Source organism: Penicillium longicatenatum (genome assembly GCF_028827895.1).
Source record: "Penicillium longicatenatum strain IBT 33135 chromosome Unknown contig_4_segment0_segment0, whole genome shotgun sequence".
In the NCBI taxonomy this organism is placed as follows: Eukaryota; Fungi; Ascomycota; class Eurotiomycetes; order Eurotiales; family Aspergillaceae; genus Penicillium; species Penicillium longicatenatum.
In genome coordinates, this window is record NW_026643122.1 from 61,624 (window position 1) to 85,183 (window position 23,560).

The 23,560-nt window shown below is 46.0% G+C and overlaps 7 protein-coding genes across 7 annotated transcripts; 4 read left to right on the forward strand and 3 right to left on the reverse strand.

Annotated features, from left to right (window-relative positions):
- Nucleotides 1-1,931: 1,931 nt before the first annotated feature.
- Nucleotides 1,932-2,965, forward strand: N7484_006814 (YoaK family protein; the record flags this gene model as incomplete). Its single annotated transcript, XM_057117201.1, has 2 exons — nucleotides 1,932-2,280; nucleotides 2,331-2,965. 2 exons carry the CDS (start codon nucleotides 1,932-1,934, stop codon nucleotides 2,963-2,965), a joined length of 984 nt encoding a protein of 327 aa, XP_056970236.1.
- A 767-nt stretch (nucleotides 2,966-3,732) lies between these two features.
- On the reverse strand, nucleotides 3,733-6,021 carry N7484_006815 (CheY-like superfamily; the record flags this gene model as incomplete). The annotated part of the gene is made up of 1 exon (XM_057117202.1): nucleotides 3,733-6,021. The coding sequence occupies one exon, from the start codon at nucleotides 6,019-6,021 to the stop codon at nucleotides 3,733-3,735; it is 2,289 nt and encodes a 762-aa protein (XP_056970237.1).
- Nucleotides 6,022-6,791: 770 nt separating this feature from the next.
- N7484_006816 (uncharacterized protein) lies at nucleotides 6,792-7,106 on the reverse strand (the record flags this gene model as incomplete). Its single annotated transcript, XM_057117203.1, has 2 exons — nucleotides 6,792-6,911; nucleotides 6,963-7,106. 2 exons carry the CDS (start codon nucleotides 7,104-7,106, stop codon nucleotides 6,792-6,794), a joined length of 264 nt encoding a protein of 87 aa, XP_056970238.1.
- Nucleotides 7,107-7,705: 599 nt separating this feature from the next.
- N7484_006817 (multidrug resistance protein) lies at nucleotides 7,706-11,991 on the reverse strand (the record flags this gene model as incomplete). The annotated part of the gene is made up of 4 exons (XM_057117204.1): nucleotides 7,706-8,710; nucleotides 8,752-10,968; nucleotides 11,022-11,095; nucleotides 11,142-11,991. 4 exons carry the CDS (start codon nucleotides 11,989-11,991, stop codon nucleotides 7,706-7,708), a joined length of 4,146 nt encoding a protein of 1,381 aa, XP_056970239.1.
- Nucleotides 11,992-12,714: 723 nt separating this feature from the next.
- N7484_006818 (uncharacterized protein) lies at nucleotides 12,715-13,035 on the forward strand (the record flags this gene model as incomplete). The annotated part of the gene is made up of 1 exon (XM_057117205.1): nucleotides 12,715-13,035. One exon carries the CDS (start codon nucleotides 12,715-12,717, stop codon nucleotides 13,033-13,035), a length of 321 nt encoding a protein of 106 aa, XP_056970240.1.
- An 836-nt stretch (nucleotides 13,036-13,871) lies between these two features.
- N7484_006819 (uncharacterized protein) lies at nucleotides 13,872-16,878 on the forward strand (the record flags this gene model as incomplete). Its single annotated transcript, XM_057117206.1, has 2 exons — nucleotides 13,872-14,317; nucleotides 14,388-16,878. 2 exons carry the CDS (start codon nucleotides 13,872-13,874, stop codon nucleotides 16,876-16,878), a joined length of 2,937 nt encoding a protein of 978 aa, XP_056970241.1.
- Nucleotides 16,879-20,822: 3,944 nt separating this feature from the next.
- Nucleotides 20,823-22,465, forward strand: N7484_006820 (uncharacterized protein; the record flags this gene model as incomplete). Its single annotated transcript, XM_057117207.1, has 8 exons — nucleotides 20,823-20,912; nucleotides 20,964-21,096; nucleotides 21,152-21,336; nucleotides 21,390-21,426; nucleotides 21,475-21,545; nucleotides 21,594-21,881; nucleotides 21,936-22,030; nucleotides 22,096-22,465. The coding sequence occupies 8 exons, from the start codon at nucleotides 20,823-20,825 to the stop codon at nucleotides 22,463-22,465; spliced, it is 1,269 nt and encodes a 422-aa protein (XP_056970242.1).
- Nucleotides 22,466-23,560: the final 1,095 nt, after the last annotated feature.

Genomic DNA, 23,560 nt, shown 5'->3' on the forward strand with positions numbered 1-23,560 from the left:
CACTTACGCACAGTTGAGCTAACGGCTATCTCGTGCCCTATGCGATTGCTTTATTCCGGATTGCTTCAGTATCTGCACAGCGCAATCCGCGGACACATTGTAGGCGCTCATTACAAAGGCTTGTCAATCGAGACACCTTCATTAATGTGGCGAAGATGAGACAAACGGAACTTAGCTTCCTGTTCTTCATGCCCGAAGATATTGGCCGGGAGTATGATACCCAGCAACCTACTCAGTTGATGGCCAGCTTGTATGACAGGATCCAGAAAGGAACTTCTCCACCCTTCAACCACAAACTCTAGACGGCATCCCGTTAGACAGTACCCGAGCGTGAATGGTCTGCTACACTACGACAGCAGCCACTCACAGGCAGACGCTAACCTTGTGGTCCGTAGAATGGTATGACAGCAGTATCGGGTGAGCCTAAGCAAAAGATAACTGACCATTAAATCTCTCTTGATACAAGGAGGGGTTTGAGGTGAGCGAGATTCTGGCGAGCGCAAGAATGCTTAGTGCCTCTTCAGCGGTGTGAGATGTCATCGAGCTTTTCCAATCTGCAATAGATAAAGTTTGACTCTGTATCAAAGGCAAACCTTGACAGCACGTCAACAAGGTGCCTCTTGAGTTTGTCTACAGCGCCCACTGATCCAATCGATAACGAGGATTGTGAAAATAACTAGGCTGCCACATTGGACTCGATGTTTGTAGCATATTCTGCTTTCTCTTCTCCAATAGGTTGTCTCCTCTTCACGAGATTGCACTTGCTTTCGTGTGCTCTTCGTAAAGATGAAACTGGGCTTGGCAACCCTGTAAGAATCGCTCACAACTGCCAAGGTCCATGTTCTCCCGGGTGCGACGGACGTGAAGACCCAGCCACACTTGCGTCCAGAGCTCGGACCAGTCAGTGATATTGAAATAACCACCAAACAACCTCGCGTCGCACGCCTGAAAATGGCTGACGGCAACAAATTTGGGTCTTATCTTCTTCCGCGCCATGCTCAACACCGAGGAGGTTTGCTTCAACTTGCAAGCAGTCGAAATCCAGCTTCAAAATCCTGTCCAGACCCAGAGCTATGCCAATGAAAGTTCCTTCTCGTGTCTGCAACTTCGATTTTGATTGAGACTGGCCCGTATATAGGTCATATCTGACTGTGCATCGCACATCGATGATCCCTGAAACTTCTATTTTCAAGGAGGTCCCGCCTCCGAACTTGGCAGGTTCTCAGACTCCACCCAAAGAACTTAGTGGAATAGCCTTGGCGTGAAGTATCTTACCTGGTGAGATGCTCTTGGCATAAAGTTTCCCGCTAAAATTTTGATGGGATCCGGTCACCCCCGTCGATCATCCTGATCCGGCACTAGCCCCACCCCCCGGTCCAATAAGAGCGAGGTTGTATCTTCCATGAGGCACTGCACTTGGCATCTCGACGATTTACCCTAACTTCAGCGGTCCTCGTGGCTTCACGCTAAATTTCACGCCAAGTTTCACAGGATGAAACCATGGAGTAAATCTCCTCGACCTCTCAGATGACGCCGATAAGTCAAGACACCAATCGAGGACACCTTGCCAAGACCGCCAAGTGCAATTATAGAATTTATGTTTTCAGACGAGGCATAACAGATAACGTGTTTATTTAAATGGTCTTTCTGGAGCCTGTCATGACAACTTTTAGGAAGGACAATCCAACCTGCAATTCGGAAAATACCGACTTGAATAGAAAGCGTTACAGTCTTTTTACATTCGTATTCGTCCCTGAGGATCAACCAACCCCTGCTTCGTGACGGGCATCAAAAGCCACCCGCAGGCAGATCCTTGCTAGCGTTATCCCGTGGAGTGTGTGCCTCGCGAGTATACCCAAGGTTGAGCTATAAGTGTTGCCAGATCTGACCCAGACTTCCCTTGCTACAGTCGCTGTTACAGTTTACCCAAAATGAGCAGTTCCAGGGGATCACCTGTATCTACAATAACTGAGAACACATCTGTTGAGAACACTAGGGCCTTGAAGTGTGAAGAACATGACACAGCGCAGCATATTCGTGCGGGACACTCGGTCCCTCTTCCCTCTCGTCCTGCGGAGCCCAGAACCGATGTATCGTTTGCTGGAACGGTAATGGATGCTGCCAAAAAGCCACAATACCTTTCCAGAATGTCGCAGTATCTCCTCAAGGAACTGGATCCTAGACGTGCAGATATTATTCTCGTTCTGTGTGGTTTCGTTGGTGGCCTAGTCGACGGCCTGTCTTTCAATGCTTGGGGTAGTTTCTCGAGTATGCAAACAGGTATGTAGCCCTCGCCCTTGAAATTCCTCGCCGAGCTGACTAGTAGGCAGGGAACACCGTCTTTATTGCCTTGGGTGTATCCGGTCAACCAGAATACCCGGCTTTTCTGTGGGCGAAATCCCTCATCGCTTTAACTGTTTTCCTCTCGAGCAATGTCTTCTTCAACCACCTAGGCCGCGCACTTAACCCACTACGACGATCTACATTAATTCTTTCATTCGGAATACAGACCGCTGCTCTTATTGTTGCAGCAAGCGTGGTACAGGCTGGGATCGTCAGCCCCAAACCAGAAAACCCCCGGGCCCCCATTCAGTGGAATCAAATCATACCTATCACGCTTCTTGCTTTCCAGGCGGCAGGTCAGATTGTGGCATCGCGCCTGTTGGCCTTTGACGAGATCCCAACTGTTGTCCTCACCACTCTTTTATGTGATCTTTTGGTCGATACGGATCTCTACACAAGGCCGTGGTCGGCAAACCCCAAGAGAAACAGGAGAATTGCGGCTTTCTTGGCGCTGTTCCTTGGAGCCATGACCGCAGGTGGTCTTTCAAAGACGACATACATGGCAAGTAGTTTGTGGCTTGCAGTTGCTTTGAAGGGCTCTATTACACTGTCTTGGTTTTTATGGAGAGAAACATCTGGTCCTGGAAGGCCGAAAAGGGGCTCTGATGGAAGTCCCGTCTAGCGTTGTCTTGATTACTTCATACTTAATCTGTTCTGCATGATTGTTTCGCACCATTTCGATTCCAGGGTTTCTTAATATACAATTTATACGCACGAGGAACTGTGCGACATTCATTGAGGACAAACTGCCCCTAGATATATTAGGACCTTCTGATCATTTATTATCTAGCCATTGTTCTATACCTTGATATTTCACAAAGCGTAAGTTAATCATAATAATGACTTAATAAATATAAACCGGGGGAGCGATATTCCTGATCCTTAGACTGGTCTGATTTCTACCAAATATTACTTCTCTCGAATACACACGCTTTCATGGACCGCAGATCATCAAAATACTATCCGGGACAACACTCCAATCCGCTACCATTTCAAGTGGAGGTCGATTCAATTTACCTAAGACATATGCCCGCCGTATCGAAAATGCCCTTCTCAAAGTTAGCAGACTATCTCCTACAGCAATTCTTGGCGCGAGGAACAGACAAAAAACAAAACAGCCTCGCCGTTGCTTGGGTATGGCTAGAGCAAGTCTTGTTAGCTTTGAGCAGGAATATGAAAAACCTAGCCTTTACCTCATCGCCCCAAGGAGATACAAGCGACCAATCACTCCAGACTCTGTAACCTTTTCGATAACCATTGGGTCTTGCAGTAATTCGTGGAAATCTTCGCTTGTTGGAAGAAGCCGGCTACTACCGACCGCCGCCCACATTCCGCGAATCTCGTCCCTCAAAACACATCAGCTCTGAATAAGTACCTTGAAATTGAAACTTACATTGGTTTACCTTGTAAGGTGAAGGTTTGCCATTCAATATAAAAAAACCCGTGCGGATCAAGTTTCATCTTGTCATGTGGCTCGTCGACTATAGAAATGCACCATGCATGTATACCCGGACTGAATGAACTGCAAGGAACGCCTACATCACCAATACATTGTCCTCCCGCTGAGAGGTTCATGATATCCTGCCTTTTCTCGGTATTGGTCAGATCGAGAAGATCATTGATAACATGAATTAGAGACTTGGCGGCAGAATGCGACTTGGTCAAGCTTTCACGTGTTTCCGCATCAAGAACACCCCTTAATGCAATCTCAAGACCGTCAATAATTGCAGTAAGCGGTGTATAGACCTCATGAGCAGAGTTGGCCAGTCGCAATGTGGTGAGCTGGGGGTTCTGCATGATAGCTTCTTTCTGGCGCCTCACTTTGATGAATTCACCGTAGACATGGCACAAAATGGACGCTGTCTCCATATCGCCTTTGGACCATTCCCGGGATTGACTTAGAACGGTCTCTTGCCAAGCTGCAAAGCTGCTACGGGGTTCTAGATACCCCGCAGCCTCCTTGCATTTTGCTATATCATAGGGGTTGCCGCCCCATTTGATCTCCGTCAGTTGGCCCTTACGAAAGAACACAATGAAGTCGCTGCCACTGGTAGATAACGGCATATATAGAAACCCTGATATAGCCTTTAGACCAGGAGGGTAATGTAAGTCAGGAAATTCTTTATTGATATCGTGAGAGGCGAGCACTAGGTTGACTTGGCGTATACGGAGGCACCCAATAAGAGCAAGAATTTCTTGTGAATTAGAGTTGTCGCCAAGAATCTTTCTTTTATCGCAAATCGAGAGAACGCCGCAGTTTGCATCAAAAAGCTGCAGCAATGAATTTGATGACGCGATGATATAGCTGGATGGATTGGTACCGGCGGGGATATTGTTGATCAATCTTCGTGCATGCAGTTGAGATGCGAAGGAAAGCCTTTTAACGTTATGCGCAACTATATCGCCTAGCATACGGCACATCTTCCGAATAGGAAAGGAGACGCGCATGCCTTTGTTTCCATAGGAATGACAAGAGATCAAGCCCCATAGGTCGTTAGAAGTATTAATGCTAATCGACATGGACGAACGGATCTCCATATGGGCAAGATACTTAACATGGACAGGTGACATGGCACGTAGGTATGCATGTGTCATATCTAATGGCTTTTCTAGATCTTTTAATGTTCGACAAACTAGTCGGGATGTAACTTGGTCACGATCATAGAGTAGCCGAACTTTGTTGATCTTGTATAGCTCGCGAGCCTGTGTAGGAATATCGGACGCCGGGAAGTGAAGTCCTTTGTATAGATCAACAGTGGCCGTAGGGTCGACCAGTTCTGCAACAACCAGTCCATTCCAGCTGCTATCAAATTGGTAAATTAAGACCTTGTGGAAGCCAGTCAGCTCCTTGAATAGACCTGTAGTAGTGTTGAGCAAGGTGTCGAGGTCATGAGCTAAGCCTAATTGCTCCTGGAACTGAGTCAAGAGACCCAATACCTCCATTGCCTCCGCCTCACCCTTCCTTCGTCTAGCATTGCGAGAAATTCGAAATGGCTGACTGGTGTTGATAGTGCTGGCAGCAAATTGCTCTGTAGTGGGAAAAAAGCCAAGAGTGTCGGTCGGGCTGAGCGGATTCTCGATTCCACCATTATTTAGCGGATTAACCTCGTCATCCACTAGTTCAAGCTCGCAAATAATCAGGTTTTTCTGGGCTTGGCTGACGTGTAAAGCGCACCAAAAGCGACGGATATCCCCTTCACCCGTTGTAATAGACAAGGAGAAAACGTCAGGACCATCCAAGCTAAGATCGCATACATTTCCGCAAACATAATCAACATGATCTAACAGTATTTCTGTTTGGTCAGATTTCAGGATATCACAAAAACTCTCCAACTCAAATAATTGTTTGGGAGAGTAACCTATGAGTTCGTGGGAATTTTCGCTGACCACACGAACTAAAAGCTGCTGGTCGGGTGACTCCACTCGCAGAGCGATCATAACACCAAAGCTTTGGATGGCACCTGGGATTCGAATCGGTTCGTCCTCGCAATATTGGAATGAAGTACCATCTCTTCCTGTGATCACAGCGTGGCCATTTTCGATCATGACATGTTTGAACCTCGCAGTAACGTAGCCACGGGGCTCGTTAGATGAACGTACCGAGTAAGATAATTCCTGAGTTGGGGAGCTCGTCATAGATTGATCGTCAATTCCAGACCAGGAAGTGTTCGTAGACATGCTTAACCTCATTCAATAATGTAGATTGATAGGCAGGGGAAGTGGGGGGTAGAGGTTTAATGGGGTTGACACGACTGGTTACACCTGCTCGCCAACCTGTACAACTTACGTAAGGCCCTTTCAGAGCGGTGTATAGTTAGTTGACGAGCTCTCCTCCAGGCTAGCATTTATGAATTATGCACCTTGCCGTGATGGCGCTCGTCACACACGGTCTAGAATCAAGCCACATACGCGACAGAGCGCATTTTGCCTGGCCAGTACCTTCCGAATCCCAGCCCACGACCAGACTCAACCTTCGTGAAATCAAACAATTACATCAGAAAACACGCAAAAGTAAAAAGAGATACTTGATGAATTGTGCAGTGCAAATTGTGGTGTAAATTATTGGCGCGGTCGGGAACATTTTGGATACGAGCAAGTTCGTGTCTACCCTATATCAAATCCAGGCATTGACCCAAGACTAAAAGGTTAGTGAAGCTAGATCGGTGGACCTGCGATTTACACTTGATGAAGGGACTACCTACCATTCAGCATCTCTTTCTCCCAGGTCCCCATCTGGTAATCTCCCAGGCCGTACTGCTTGTGCTAGTCACAGAGCTAGAGCAGGTACTCGCCCATAGCCTCCATATGATCTCGACTGAGCAGACTGCCCTTCGCGGGTGATGGCATGTCGCAATATGAATCTCAGTCAGATCTTTCTGCTTCTGACACACGGCCAGCCAGCAGATGTTGAAGTCATTCCAGAGCTGTAGACCGAGCGACGGGAATCGTTAGTGGAGGAAGTAAAAAGGAAGTGGCGTTATAAAGCCAACAAGGATGATGATACTACACCACTGGTAGCGCGAATCGACAGACAGCAACTCGTGGGCTAGACCTCCCCATGCGACGGACTGCAGCAGTGGTTAGTCAAAATGGAAGACCCGGCCTTGGAAATTAAATACCAAGGTATTGTACTGCTGGGGCTGTTGGCCAGACCAAATGTTGGTACCTTCGACCGACAGAAGAATCTCTCGCTGATTGGCGACAATGCTGTTCATCATGATATAATTGAAAATAGCACCAATGAAAGTGCCGATCATTTGCATGGTGAGAGTGACACGAGGGGCCAGGTGACCGTATTGAGCGAGCTGAAGGTTTTGACACAACAGCGAACCCTAAATACCTAAATAGTTGGATAGATCTGATTCACTTAGTTTACCACCATGGATAATGAAGATGGCCAACCATCGCTACCAGATCGATAAGGTCAGGGTAGGGTCTCAATCAATTATGTATCTAGCTCAGTTCCCCATTCCAGCGGGGTGTTGGAATTGGACACTGTGCGAGGATGAGCGGGCCGTATGATTTGTTGCTGCTTCGCCGCGCAGTTCCTTAACAAATTGATAGCGTCAGCGTTTCGACCTGAACATTTCCACGCGAAAGCTAGTTTAGCCATGCTCTTCAACGTGTCCGGATGGTCGTCTCCAACCTTCGTCTTGCGTGTCTCCATTCGGTTCGGCACTGAAATACAGCTTAACCTTATTTTTTGCTATTGGCAACAGCGTTTTCGTTCGAATGTAATCTGAGTCGTGTAAAATCAGCTTTTCCATCTCAGGGTCCACGCTACACAGAAAGTGAAAATATAAATTTGGGGACATGAAGTCAACAGTCGGAAGAAGGGGGGATTTCATACTTGCTAGTAATCTCATCTAGAACCACAATCTTGCCAGGTCGGAGAAATGCTCTGGCAATACAAAAAATTTGTCTTTGGCCGTGACTTTAGCGACTCCTTTTTCAGGTCGGCATCCAGGCCTCCATTCTGCTGAATGAGAGGCCACAGCTTCACAGCATCGAGTGCTCGAATGAGCTCCTTGTCATTGGAATGATCATTGCTCATCAATTCTTGATAAGGGTCAAGGTTTAGCCTCACGCTACCAGCGAGAAAGTACGGGTCTTGACCGAGGCCATTCAGCCGTGAACGGACAATTTCTTGATTGAGCGTTGCTAGATCCTGCCCATCCACCAGAATTCTACCGGAAGAAAGCTCTAACAACCGAAACAGAGTCAGTGCGGTCGAGCTTTTCCCGCTGCCTGTCCGGCCGCATATTCCAATCTTCTGCCCTGGGCGAATGTGAATCGTGACGCCAGCTAGGGCTAGCCGGTTTGAACCTTCAACAATATCGTTATAGGATGCAGAGACTTGTTCCAGAATGATCTCCCCCTTCTCAGGCCAACTTGGGGGTGGCTGCTTCCCACTACCACTGGATGTGTTACCGGGCATTGCAACGATGTTGTTTTCGAATTTCTTGATCCGCGCGATTGCACCCAGCGTAGTTTCCAGCATGGTGTAAGTATTAACAAGCTGGTTCAAATAGTTCGACAAGGTAATGATTTGAACAAGAGCCACGGCAAAACCAGCCGTCCCGATTGAAGAGCGTAATTTGACCGCAATTCCGACAATCAGGACTGTCAAGGCTGTTGTGACCAGGTCACGAACGAGCAAGAGCCATCTTTGGATGATGAGTAATGAGTACCATGGCTTCTGGGCTTTAGTCACCAAATCATAATTTGCTTTCCAAAAGCGATCCTGCCATTTAAAAGCGCGGATTGTAGGCAGGCCGCCTAGAGTGTCGAGATATTGGCTGTATACTGGGGCCTTTTCAGACAAATCCAGTAATCTCATTTGTTTGGCAGTTCCCAAGTAAATCCTCTGAATCACAAACGAAATGCGATCAGCGCAGGATAGCTCACTGCCACCCAGCCAACCCCAAACCCAATCAAACCCGCCTGTGCAATGCAGGTGAAAAGATTTTGAGTGAGGGTCAATATCTGTAAAGGCAAGTTCATATCGACCATTTGAATATCCTGAGAGAACCGAGTCAAGATCTCACCACTATCCTGCTTCGCAAAAAGATGAAGTGGAGCGCATAAGGTCGCCTTAAGCAAAGTATTGTGCAGCGAGAGGCCGGACTTGCGCGCCATGAAGCTAAATGAGAACCACGTGGCAAGTGCAGAGGATGCAAGTGCAGCGACTTGTAAAGCAGCATAGACACCTAGATAAAGTCCAAGGTTATTATTATCATGGGATGTACTGTCCTCGGCCCACCACTTCAACCACTCAACAGGAAAAACGGAAAGAAATCCCCGTACTGTTTCCAGCGCGAGAAATGTCATCACTGGGCTTAATCCAATTGCTTTGATGTAAAAGCGATGAGCTGAAGTATCGCTAGTCGTCTTCTCTTTAGCAGCCTGTGGCGTTGACTCTGGCTTTTGTGTATCATGAAGAGCATTTGGAGTGCCTGAAGCTCGTTTTTTGGCTGTATTCATCTGCGCTGGATATTTTTTGGTTGATACATCAACTTCATCTGAATAATTATTTAGCTTTTGCTCCAGTGGGTGCTGTCTGTGGCCATGGGTTCTCTGTAGATAGCCTTCGGCTCCGATGAGTTCTTGATAGGTACCGCGCTCGCTAATGCTTCCGTTCGAATCCAACGCAAAGATTTGGTCAGCCAGAGGAAACAAACGTGAAGAATGAGTCGCTATGACAATGGTTTTACCCCAGCGCGAGAAAATTCCAGTTTTTCCGAAACGACGACGAATAACATTGTTCTCCGTGGTGACATCGAGCCCACTAAAGGGGTCATCAAGTAGAATGACTTCTTTCCGGGAATACAGAGCGCGAGCCAGGGCAATCCTTTGTTTTTGACCATCGCTGAGTGCGGTGCCTTTGCTGCCAATCCAGGTTTGATCGCCGGCGGGAAGGCTGATCAAGTCTTCCTGGAGATCGCAGCAGTGAACAACTGTTGAAAGTAGTGTCTCATCCAAGGCGGATCCAGACAGTATGTTATCCCGAATAGTTTGGTTGACCAACCAGGGGGTCTGTTCACACCACGCAATGTCTGTCACAGTTGTAGCAATAGTCCCCTCTTGTATCGGACATTCGACTAACAACGCATATAGCAGCGTGGATTTGCCGACGCCTGATGGGCCAACGATGAAGTTCGAGGTGCCTCTCTTGATGGAGATGTTAATGTCAGTTAGAAGAGGAGCTTTGTCTTTCAACCATCCTAATGATACCTTCTCTAGTTTTATTGCCACAACAGTGTCTGACCATGAAATTCGATCATTGGAAGAGAGTTTTGTGATTGTAGTCTCCTGTACCTCCGAGTTATTCATCTCAACCGACATAGTGGCAGAGACAGCATCGCAGGTGTAGGTGCGGTTGTCCATATGGCTTTTTTGGTAGAGGTAATTCTCGATGCGCTCAAAGCAGCCGATTGCTGCTCGGGAGTTGACAAGAGAACCGAACAATGTAAAAAGTGGCTGCGAAAGTAACGAGAGAATTGACAAGGAAGTGAACAGGCGTGAGACATCCATAGGATGCCTACCCCTAAGTGTCATCGCGGCGTAGATGACGAATACGAGTAATGGAGATAGGATCTGCGGTAGTAGTGCAATAGTTGAAGTTCCGGCACCCGAAAGTCGAAATGGCTTTGAGGCATCGACCTCCTCTTGGCGGAAAGCACTAACAATTGCGAATAACTGGGCCGTCAGGCCGGAAATCTTAATCCCTTTGATAGAATCAAGCATGGCGGAAACAAGACCAACACGTACTTGCAATCTCCCCATCCATTGGTTTTGAAACTTCTTAGTGCAATCCGATAGATAAATTATGGCTAAGAAGCAGCCAAGAGCAGTAAGGAATGGCGCAATGCACGCATACTGAAGTTCATTCCCGAGAAAATATGTTGCGATGATGATTTGCAGGAAGTTGGCCCATAACTCGTGAATCTCGCGCAGACCATTCATGATGCGATCGACGTCCGTATTCATCAGTGTTACAGCTGCCTTCTCAGTTGCTATACCCGCTGGTAATTGGAGTGTTTTCTCAAAAATATCTGCCATTAGCATACTTCTGATCAACGCCAAGGAACGAAACCATGACGCCCAGTAGAATGCCGTGGAAACCTATTGTAAGTTAGATAATAGCTCAAACGGTGCGATTAAATTTGGGACCGAACCGCGATCCCGAAGTAAAAGAGGAAGTATGCCCCGACCATACCATAGCCCATATTCACACTCTGTTCCGGGTCCGCTTGTAGGTATTCAAGGGATCGTCTCAAACACAGTGGCTGACTGACGGTGAAGCCAATCAGTAACAGTCTTGGATTGAGTCAGGAGATTCCAGCGCAATGCGCAAATAAACGTGTATATTAGTCGACGACGATCCTTGCGGTCCATCTTTTGCCATGATGCCAAGAATTTCTTGTCCAGAGTTTCAGCGGCCATAGAGTTGTCCAATGGGTGTAAATCTCTGGGCCTTATCTTTTGTCGCACTCCTTGCCGCAACAGCCCATTCACCCACCAAAACACCGCCCTATTGTAGATACCACTCTTCGCATATGGGCCAAGGGCCCGATCCTGCTCCGAACAGAAGTAACGTCGCTTCTCCACGGCCTCGATTATCAAAAGGCAAGCCTTCAAGACAAACGCCGCTGTAAAGACATTGCGAAATACGTTGGTCACATAGCTAGCTAGCCAGAGGGTGCGGACCACAATCGCGTCTAGGAATGTTGAGAGTAGGTACGTATTGATGATGGATGATGGGCGGAGAGTACGAGTGTGTTCAAAAGATGATAGCAGGGCCAGAAAGATGCTTGCAGCGGTGTTCAAGCATGAGGCAGCGATTCCCGCGGCGGGTACAGGCATCGGATAAACCGCCCATAGTGCAATGAGGGCGAGTTGCAAAGCAGCGTATCCGATCGTCACTACCAACTTAGAATATCGGAGCCACAGACCATCGACACGGCGGTCTCGAGCAAAGAGCAGGTAGATACGAGTTGGCGCCACCAGCAGAAACAATGCCGCGGGTGCTATAAGAAAGAAGTACAACTCGAAAGCGAGGGTAAAGTCGAAGTCGTCGCGATATCCTGACACTAGGGGTCCAAACGATGAATCTGATTGAAAATAGGCATTATAATGAGCGTCCATTCCGATGACTTGAAGATCGCCAATCAAAAGCTCTTGTGAATAGCAAAAATGAAAGAATAATCTCCAAGACCCTGAGAGACAGGGGAATCAGGCAACAGAGGGCGATAAGCAAAACTAGGGTTTGATTGGGCTGTTCCTCGCTGGTAATTTACGGTTATAATACAACCATATCAGAGGACTTCAAAATGCCCGTTTTATTACCAAACCGTTATTTACCCATAAATACAAATTGCGTCAATATAGGAGAAGTGCACATAAATTGGTCCTGTCCGCTCTGTATCCTAGCTCTCTTCCTAGCCCTCTACTACCTTACTCACGCCTCAATAGGCACTCTTCGATGTCTACTATAATTAGAATCTCGCGATCAATGACCATGTTTACCATAGAGTCTTACTAGGAGTGGTCAGCCTTTTTATTCTTGGAAGGTCTCTTCGGGAATTATTGGAAGGAAAACTGCTTTTGATCAAGAGAACATAAGTTCGCAGCAAGTTGATAAGAAATAACACTACATTAATGAAGTCAAGAAGATGCCCTCTAAGATAACGACTTATCTGCCGCTGTTGGTACCGATGTTTAACGAAAAATTATCAACACTCTCGCCGCGTTGGTCACTGAGCGGGGTTTTGGGATTGCTGTTGAGCCATAAAGCAGCAATCACCAGTACTACAGCGGCATTTTCTGCAACATAGATGACGACAGGGCGTCTCAACTGTTTGGTGCCATATGACATGCCGGCCGGCAGAGGAGGTCTTGATTCTATCCCAGACTACCTGCCAGGCCGTTTCTAGTCTCTATCTTGATACCTTGACTAGGGGATTTGCCACTACCCATGACTCGCACTGTACCAATGACGCACTGCATTATCGTGGCCCAAGTAGCTATGGGTATGCTCGGAGCTTCGTTGGTACCCATGTCCACCGCATCTTTGACGTCAAAGTCGGTCAATTTTGTATCTTCAACTCGCAAGACATGCATGAGGTTGCCGCTATCGAATACCCCAATGCGCCTCGCATTGTTCTGGCTGGTCAGGCTGCTCCTGTCTAGCGAGGCAACTAGGAATAAGCCATGGTTGATGCTCTACTCGTATAGACCGTCCAACAGAATGAAAAGGTAAGTATCAACACGCCATATTCTGGTCGAAGAGTTCAGAGGAGACAGTAACAAACTAGCGTACAAGTCTGTTATACGAACACGATGGGAGGATCAAACAGACGAAGCAAATCTCGTTGTATGTTGACTGGAGTTTTCAAAGAAGGAAAGAAGGGAAGAAAGAAAGAAGAGAGAGATAAGCGCTAATCTACGCGACGGAGGGCCCACATGATCTCGCAACAGTAGGCACAGCGAAATTGGAATGATTTGGAGTTTTGCTTTAATTATTTTTGATTCCGTGGGCTTATTTCCGGTTAAGCCAGTTATCTATGCTTGGCAAAACTCCTGCTAAAAGCCATGTTCATTTCGAGTCTGAAATTATTTTAATAGATGGGATCCCATATCTATAGTTATATCATAGTATAATAATTGTTCCTCCACATAATTTTCGGGATTCTGGAATTTCCTGAACGAATTGCTTGGAATCATGTAAATCATGTAAAGCGAGTCCATTGTTGTTGAATCAATTGTTGCTCGTGGTATGGTAATTTTGTGGTAGTTACTGACACTCGACATGCTTACGTTGGACAATCTGTTTAAACGAATACGAACCCAAGTCTAATCTAAATCAGCCCCTCCGTCCCCTCATTTCTGTGATGCCACGTATTAGAAGACCTTTTTCTCCACTTCGCCAATTGCATTCTTTCCAGAACCTCATTCTGGTAGCAAATGGATTCTGAGAAGTTTTGAGTACTTGCAGAGCAGCCCAAGACCCTGGGCCAAACGCAAAAATGGCCACAGTTGATCAAGGGAGCGCCATACAGGTGACAGCTCCAACACTGGTTCTGCAGTTCCTCCATTTCGCCGTTCAGATTGTCGGTCAACTCCATGAAATCCATAGCCTTCACAATGGTGAACATCCTGTGGAGGGATGGGAGACAAGCGGCCTATACGCCCAGTTGATTACGCTGAGCGACAGCTTGGCGAATGATTGCCTAAAACAGATTGGACCGCTATCTGAACAAGATCAGGCGCTGGATGACCTCTGCACCACCTGCCACCTCACTCTTCTGGTTATTTTATCTCGTTTGAGGTTAATACAGGAGCTAGGGCCCGATGCACCCCTACATGTCTGGGTATTACAAAGGTTTTGGCCCAGAGAAGACGTGGAAGCATTAGAAAAACGCATTATGTCAATTAAATTGAGACTGGAAGAGGCGACTCAGTCAGTGCAAAGGTGTGTTTCTAGATCCTTTATTATCGCTAAATAGGCCTTCGGTGACTGATTGAACATACTGCTCAAACAGCCCAATAATCAACAGTGAGGCTCTCCTCTCCTTGGGCATTACCCAAGACAGGATAGAGCCCAGAAATTTCCACACGCAGAACCAAAGACCGGAGGAAAGCGAAAGGTCCTCCAAGTCGAGCATTGCGACACTTTTCGTCAAAGATACTGCTAGAGTACAAGACGCAGTGGAGTTTGAGATTGGTAAAGTTTACTCGAAAGACACACTATTCACAGACCACGAAATAACCATTCAGGACTTTCTGATGGAAGCCATAAGATTTTCATCGATGACTGACCGAGAGGAAAGTGTCACTGTCGCACATAATAAAACATTTGACTGGATATTCAACTCCGATGAACCGATATCTCTATTTGAAGGGTGGCAGTCGAAGAATTCTCTCAGTGATTGGCTACAAGATAGAGAGCGTCAAGAAGGTATCTACTGGATTAGCGGCAAAGCAGGGTCGGGGAAATCTACCTTGATGCGTTTTGTGATGCACCATGCCAGAACCATGAGTCTGCTCCGCTCCTGGGCAAGGAATGAGCAACTCATCACCGCCGGTTTTTATTTCTGGATTAGCGGTACCGTGGAGCAAAGGTCTCAGACTGGATTATTACGCCACCTCCTAGCCCAACTATTAGACCAGCATAGATATCTCATCCCAATGGTCTTTCCAGTGAGGTGGAAACATCTTTTTTCTCTGAGTACGCGAGAGCGGGTAAAGGCCTCGATATCATGGGATCTTGTTGAGCTTACAGCTGCACTAAAATCATTCCTGAATTACGCAGGCCGGGGAGGCAAGGTTTGTTTGTTCATTGATGGTCTAGACGAATTCGCAGGCAACCATCAGCAAATCGTTGAATTTTTCAAGGGTTGTGTTGCTGCATACCCTCACGTCAAAATCTGTCTATCTAGTCGACCACTTTCCACTTTTCGTGCGGCTTTTGGGATGAATCCTGGCCTTAAGCTCCACGAACTGACCCGAAGAGATATGCTTCAATTTGCCCATGATCATTTACATGGAGAATCCTTGATTAGCAAACTCCTCTCCAAAGATGAAGAGGCGGGATCGCAACTCATCGAGAAAATTGTTATGGGGGCAGACGGCGTTTTCCTCTGGGTCATGCTTGTGGTTCAGTCTCTAATGCGCCGTGGAAACTATCAAGATGTTTGGCAAATGCATGAATATCTGGGCCAACATCCTACCGACTTGAGTGAACTATTCACGTACTTCCTTTTTGATCCTGCATCAAAACATCAAACTTTGATCGCTTCACGCCAGTTCCAACTCATTCAGGCAAGACAAGAGGCTTATCATGCTACTCGACAAGAAGACGCAACATCAATGAACCTTTGGGAATTTGCCCTTGCCGATCAATTCGAGGACATCATGAATCACATTCCAAAGGATGTAAAGCAAGCGAGTGAACAGAAGATCATTCGTATATGCGAAGTGACCAAAAGTCGACTTTCCAGTGAATGTGCAGGGCTGATCGTAACTCACACCTCAGGGGTGTCAACAAGCAGACTTCAGCGCAATACGTCATCGCTGGCACAGCAACTAGGCTACAGTAAAGTCTCGTTCGTCCATAGAACAGTGAAGGACTTTCTCTCACTACCTCATATTCGATCCCGCCTCTTGGAACCCATGGTAGGATCCACTTTTGAGCCCCATATATCACTTCTCACCTCTATTATATTCCAATTCAAATGGCCACTAGATGAATTTCATCCCAACCGACAGATTGATGACCGATGGCCCAACATACTTCTTGCATTTACCCATGCACGATTGTCTCCAAATCATTGGCAGTCACAGCTAGTACTTATTCCTGAGTTCGACAAAGTTATGTGTCAGCATTGGGTGTCCCGCGAGGCGATTCAACATGATCATTGGGCACAAAGCCTTTTCTCATCTTACGAGAAACGAAAGAATTTGAGCTTTCCTAATGCATTTCTCTCACTGTCTGCTAAGTTCGGCCTAGCAACCCTGGTACGGAAACGTATCTGCGAAGATAACAGCTTATCGCAAAGTAGTGATAGCGGGATACCCCTTCTCAGTCATTCCATTGAGCTACTCGCCAGTCGGCGACAAAGCGTGTATCCTTTATCCAGTCCAGAAATAATCAGTGGAATTCTCACGAGTGGTGCCAAGCCGAACCACTCTTACCAAGGTCTGAATGGAAAAGCCCAGACTCCATGGTTGCTTGTCCTGGATTATCTCAGAGAGGCAGAGCGTCGCCAGTGGATTGGGTACTACGACACCAGTGAAAATGGGACCTCTCGTCTGTCGGCCATTATATCGCTTTTCATTCAGCACGGCGCCGACCCGAACGGGCTACTTGCTGAGACCAAATTCGATCCATCAGCTTCTGCCCTGGAAATCCTTACTGCCATTTACCTGAAATATGCCGCTCCAGAATTTGGCCGACTTCGCAAGGTGTTGATTGAACTGGGAGCCCAGGAGCGAGAAGGAAATGGCCTCTTTTATCGAACATATGGTGATTAGTGTCGTGAGGAGCATCAAGCCTCACAAAGCGCACATTATTTCCTTCCTTCAAGCAATTTGCTTGTCATTGGAGGGACTTTCAGGATCCTCAAGTCTCAGACTGCTCCACAATTACACCACGACCTTTTGTACGTCGGAAAGAATCAGAAAACACCCTACATCTCTACTCAAGTGATTTCATTAAACGATTTTCTCAAGGAGACTATCTTGAAACTCAAATATCTCAATTGTTTTATGTAACTCATTAAGCAGCTTAGGGTCGTGTTGAATACCCATATAACATAGTGCAGTCAGACTATGCTCCTAGATCTGGTTCACATAGCTACTGAGGAAAACTTTGACGATTTAAGAACGAGACAAAGCTAAGCAGACATCATGTATTGTTTAAGAAACACGCAAGTTAGGTATACAATAAGCCAATAAACTACATTAAACACTATCTCAGTAGCCTGTATCTATTATAAATTGAAAATCATAGTCGTGTTTGCTACATGGGGACTTTTTTATCTCGCTTCCCGCCCGCCTATCTTTTTTAGAAGTATCGCTATCTTCGTATTTGACCCGGCTCATTTACAGGGAAAATTGAGAAAATCACCTCAGAGTTATAGTTATTGCAATAAACAATCCAGGAAGCTTCATCGACTTATGGATCCATTGAGATAGATTACCAATGCATACTGTCATAAACATCATGCGATTGCTCCTGTAGATAGATCAGCGCCTTTCCCTCATCTTCTTCCCTTCTTCTCCCCGACAACCCACTCGATCATGATACAGCAGATTGATCTTTCTATATTCTCCCTTTCCCAGCGTTTTTGTATCGCAGTCCTTCATTATCCTCAGTCGGCGTCAAGGTCTTTATCAACAGAATGATTCTAGCCCCAGTTAGCAGCGAATGCTTTATCAATGGAGCGAGCAATAGGTACTTGACTTAATAGTCTGCGATTACATATCAAAATCACGCAATGGAACGAGGATTAGACTCTCAAGGAACTATAGGAAAAGCCACATCCACCCAAGCAGGGATGAACAGACTAGCATCCTGACCGTCTTATTTTTCGGTACTTGATATTTGAAATATAGCGAACCTATCAGTCAGAAAGGGAGAAGAACATCTGCGAGTTCCATTAGGTAGACCTGAAAGCCCATTTTGTGGAAATTTGAGCCAAATTTCAATTTAGGAGATAGCATAATCGCCATCCGTCTGTTACCTCTCTATGCTAACCACGCGTTACCTTATTCGACCCTAGTAGCTATAGATAAACCATGTGCTAGCTCAAAGCCAATCATTCTTCGATGCAGATCATACGATCTGATATGATACGACCATCAGCGCAAAGTGGGGAGGTCAAACATGCAGACATCCAAGCCCTGGACCCCAAACTAATCATTCCGACAACGGGATGTCCAACAGTAAGCTTACTATATATCCCAACTCTCCTATACACAGAAAACCGGGGCAGAAATAGCTTAGATACCCTGGAAGCCACCTTGAACTAGACGCCGTTAACTGAACGCCCTAGGCGGGGTAACGTCGTTAATCACTGGTCCGCTAGGCTCATCTTTCGTTACCCTTTACCATTAGGTTAAGGTATAACTTTGAGTGAAAATCGAAAATTCGACCTAAATACCTAGCTTTCCCAAAAAGTTGAAAAAAGTTGAATTTATAATTCTAAGTTATCCGATGAGCTGAGTTTCATCAGACCGATCAGACACAGGTTTCGCTGACACCTTCCAACGATGCGCAATTTTTAGTGGTCTTAAATGAAGACCTAACACGCTAGTTGCTTCAGAAGATAAAGTATGTCGATAGTGATTCGCAAGATTAGTGAGTCTCTACTTTAAAAGATTTCCCTCTCACCATCCTGTTCGTTGATGAGAGGCCTGGGCATATGCAGATATGGAAGACACAGTGCACAGATTTACGGTGCCTTTTACGAGAGTGTTGTTTTCCCACGTGTCAATTAGAGTTTACAAAGTGCAAGTAGCAGTTTGGCATTCCTTGCTCGGGGAAAACAAGCTTTCCAAGGTCATTTTATAAAGCGAATTCAATATATTTCGTGCTTCGAGGAAACTTTCAATTCGGTCTAGTATTACTGCTATGATGAGAGTTCGTCAATAAACCGTCCTCCGTTCGTTTGACTTGTCTTCTTAATTCTAAATGCACGGACGCGCCGAAGGCGTCTGGGTAGATGGAACAACCCAATTGGAGAAGGAGGAAGGGTCTTCCATTGCCTAATGAGTACTACGTAAGGATTTCCCTCTCATATAAATGATAGCATTAAGATACTAGGGGAAATTTCCAATTAAATGAAGTCAAGGTCGGGTGTCTTGATGATATCGAGTATTCAATGACACCGCAAATAGCACCTTTTTCCAGGGAATGACTTTATTACAAGGAATGAAAATATTTACGTGCATGTTGTCCGAGATAAAGAATGGGCTCAAATTCAAATCATCGCTTGAAGATGCCTATGAAATATACTTAAATAAATGTAGCAGATCTCGGGGTGGGCCCGGAAGTGACTTGCTTTTCGCTTCTCTTCCTTTATGGGTGAGATCATTCTACGGGTAAGGTGTTCTGAAAATTTTGCATTGAAATCCACAAGTCAGGTCTTGGTTCCAAGATTTCGAAGAATCGTGGCGGTCTTGGCGATCCAGGTGCACTTTCAACAGAGTTTTCTGAAACTTTATCGACGGCTAGAGATTGGATCTTACCCGCATTCAAGATTTGACAAGTCCTTAAGAGAAGAATAATAATCAGATCGATTGATTGGTCAACAGTTCCTTCAAATATTATATTATAATGTTGTAAAAGACATTATGATGGTTTGTGAAACATTAGATCGATCTGCATGGTGATAGCCTCTTTTGGGAAAAGGGAAAAAAAACACGGACGCGATAGGGTGCACCCTAAGAGCCTCATGCTGAAAGCGGGGTCTTATTACTAGCACTATCAGTACCAAGCCCAAATTAAAGGAGAACCCTTTCATCAAATTATTAGACCATACGATCAGAGTAGCCCAAAACGGCAGGTGGGAGCTGAAGCGATCTCCAGACCTGAAAGTATAAATTATGCCTCGGAGCTCAGGTCCTCACGGAGTGACTCTAGACAAGGAAAAATTAGGGTTCAATAATAAACGCCTTCGATAAACATTTCATGCAGACCATTAAGGCGGATAACGCGAGACACACAAATCATCAGAGTGGGTACAAACAGAGCCCCGCTGGACTGCTCTAGACAGAATACGGATGATTTGCCCGATCCAGCAGATCAGACCGAGAGCCCTAGAGCCCTCTAATTGAACACCACAAAATTAGCTGAACACCCCCTCTAACCGTACTTAGAATAGCGCGGTACTTGTAATTCATTAAAATGCCATCTCGAGTATTGAGCAACATCCACCTCACCTCGACTTTAATGTAAGTGAACTGGTGATACATAATGCTATTTTCGAGTCGAGATAAAGATCAGAAAAGGCGCTAGCTCAGTGGGTAACACTCTTCAATCATGATCGCATTTCAGGATAGTTTATGGTGAGAAAACAAGCACATGGGTATGGACTCGATAAGTTTACTGCTCTGTATTACCATTATTGTTCTGCCACAGACATGGGTCAGTGAGGTGTTCAACTAATTTTTGTGGTGTTCAACCATAGCGGTCCGGAGCTTTTACCTCGGGAAATTAGGACAGGTCTCAGGCGACCCAAATTATAGCCTTCGAAGCACTGGTTCCAATTTTTCAGAGAAACGCCATCGTGTGAAATAAATAACCTTAACGCTGAATTCCACGTGCTTTGGACCTTTTGCCGCGACGCCAGGCTCCACGGTACCCGTCTAGAACAATTGTCCGGACTCAGAATGAAAAGCAACCGGTCCCCCACCCGAGATGCTCTCCATTTCGTAGACCTCTGACGACCATTTTGAAGTAGTCGTTCGCCATCATGAGACTTCACCTGTATTGGCTCTGTGTCTTAGCCCTGCTGGTGGTGGGGTTGCACGCTACAGACTTAACCGCTTTCCCATCCTGTGCTGTACGTTGGGATATTGATAGAGAGACTCAGGACACTACTGACTATCGCTAGATAACCTGCGATGAGAACCTTTTTTCAACTTGCTCAATCACCACGGATACGACTTGCTTCTGTGCTAGTGATCTGCGCGTCACTACCTTCCTTGACGCAGTCGAGAGCAACTGCACAGTGAAGGACTTTTTTAGTGGGTTTCACGTCTGTTTGATCGGCAATACCCCAATTTGGGCTAATTGTTCCAGCTACAAAACGGCTCTATCAAAAAGAATGCGACATTACTCCGCTCCAGAGGCCTCCAGTGGTCAACCCCTCAACCCTAGTCCCTTTCATTCTTGCAACAGTTTTTTTCGCCGCCAGAATTTTTGCCAAGAGCATTGGGCTTGGAGGCGGATGGGGATTGGATGATCATACTATTATTGTCGCATATGTAAGCGCACCTCCTTTAACTACTTCCCGTGTTGTAGTATTGATAGGCATCAGGTTCTTGGCACCGCGATCTATTTCCTCGGCATGCAAAGTGAGCGTTCTCCAAATCATTTCCTTCCACATGAAGCTAATAAAACAGTGATTCGTCTTGGGTTTGGCGCCAACATCTGGGATATCACACCGCAAAGTGACATAACTCTTATCTACAAGGTGCGACATTTATCACGCGGACCTATGATCATATGTTAACGGAAGCAGCTGTTCCAAGGTCTCGCCGTGATGTATAAGATACAAATCTCCCTGGCGAAAATAAGTGTTATCCTTTTCTTATTGCGAATTTTCCAAAAACCCAACTTCAGATATCTTTCATATGCTCTGATCGCCACTAACGCCGCGATCGGAATCATTTGGGCATGTGTCGATTCATTTCGTTGTCTTCCTACTCATCTGACATGGGATGGCTGGACGGGAGAGGAAAGTGGGAAGTGCATTAATTTTATCGACTCGATTCTCGTGAACTGTCTTGTCAACATCTTCGTCGACTCCGTATGGACAACCTGCAAAGGCTCTATCTATAAATTCGACTAACGAACTCTACAGGTGCTTATAATGATGCCTGTCTATGAAGTGAGCAAGCTACAAATGCCTCTGCGAAAGAAACTCACCGTGGCGTTGATGTTTATCGTCGGTTCAGTGTATGCATTCACTCGCTGCGTACCTTTCCCTTTCTCTTCTACTAAATACTGACGGAAACTCTAAGCCTTACCATCATCGCCATTATTCGAGTCGTCGTTTTCTGGAACAATCGCTGGGGCTATAATCAGACCAAAGGACTCTATCCGCTCATCTATTGGTCCGTCATCGAATGCCAGATCTCCGTCTTGTGCGCTTGCTTGCCTGCATCCAGGGCTCTTCTTGGCCGCTGGTTCCCTGGATTCATGGGTGGCTCCTCTCAACGAACATATCCCTCTGGGCCGGAATATTTCAACACAGACGGATATGCACGTCAGGACAGCAAGATCAACAAGTCTGTTAGCTATACCGTGAACTATGGAAATAGGTCGGACCACGGCGACTCTAACAGTGATGTGGAGTTGGTATTGACCAACGGAAAAGTGATGCGTCGGTAGTCCTTCATATTATCATTGTTTCACTTCATTGTAAAGTTTTATCATTCGAAACTTTATGATTATCAGCTTTGGAATATACTTCATCCTTCTTTCACATACCTTACTTCTTTGCTGTTTCCCGACGTCAAAATCATTGGAGCCAGGCAACGAGTAGCAAAGTTGTCATGGGCCAAAGATTCCTTTGATCTATGGTCAAGGCTGGCCAGATGCCGGCCCTGGCAATTTTCTGGAACCTTTCTCTTTTTCACCTTTTTTTTTTTTTTGTGCTATCTCAATTGATCAGCATTTGCCGCGTTTGGCGTTTGGGATTGTTTAAACCATTCAAAACGAATGTATCTAGCCTCAAAGTGGAGGAAGATCCATTTGTCATATGTCTGGGTACAAACCACATTATAAATCGTAGGGCAAATCAGACCAACCAAAATTTATATTGATAAGTTACATTAACACTCAATAGCGTGCACGATAGTGGAGAATTTTGCGCCAGACCTATACCTTACTGGTTGAAATATTTCTCAGCAAGTCATGTGCTAGTGGAAACGGTCACAGGAACCGGGGAGCGTACGAGGATGAATACGAATATACTATAGACACAAGATAGGTAGGTAAGCATACTATATCATGAAGGCGTCGATTGTTTGGGGAAAGAAGAAGAGAATGAGGAGGCGAGAAAGCACTGGTCTACAACGAAGGAGTCACTTGGCCTCACAACAATGTTCCATAAACCTCCTGATAGAAGTCAACCACATCTTAATAAATCCTACGATTGAAATACAAAATACATGGGCCAATGTAACAGACACCATCATATTTAAATTGAAGTTCTTGAGTATAGGGTGATAAACGTTGGCTAAGTTCTAATATCTCGAAGGTGCGATGTTTGCTACTAATCGATCTGTTAGACAACTCGCCTTCAGCCTCAATGGCCCATCGCCATCGGGTTGGGTGGTTTTGTCAATGTCTAGGCCGTTAGGTGACTTTTCATGACCCCGTGGCCCTCTGGCTACCCCGCTCCTAGCCTATGTCTTATATCCAACTTGAATGCGTATTGCGCAGGTTTAATCCCTATCTCGCGAATCATTTGATAGCTAGGTC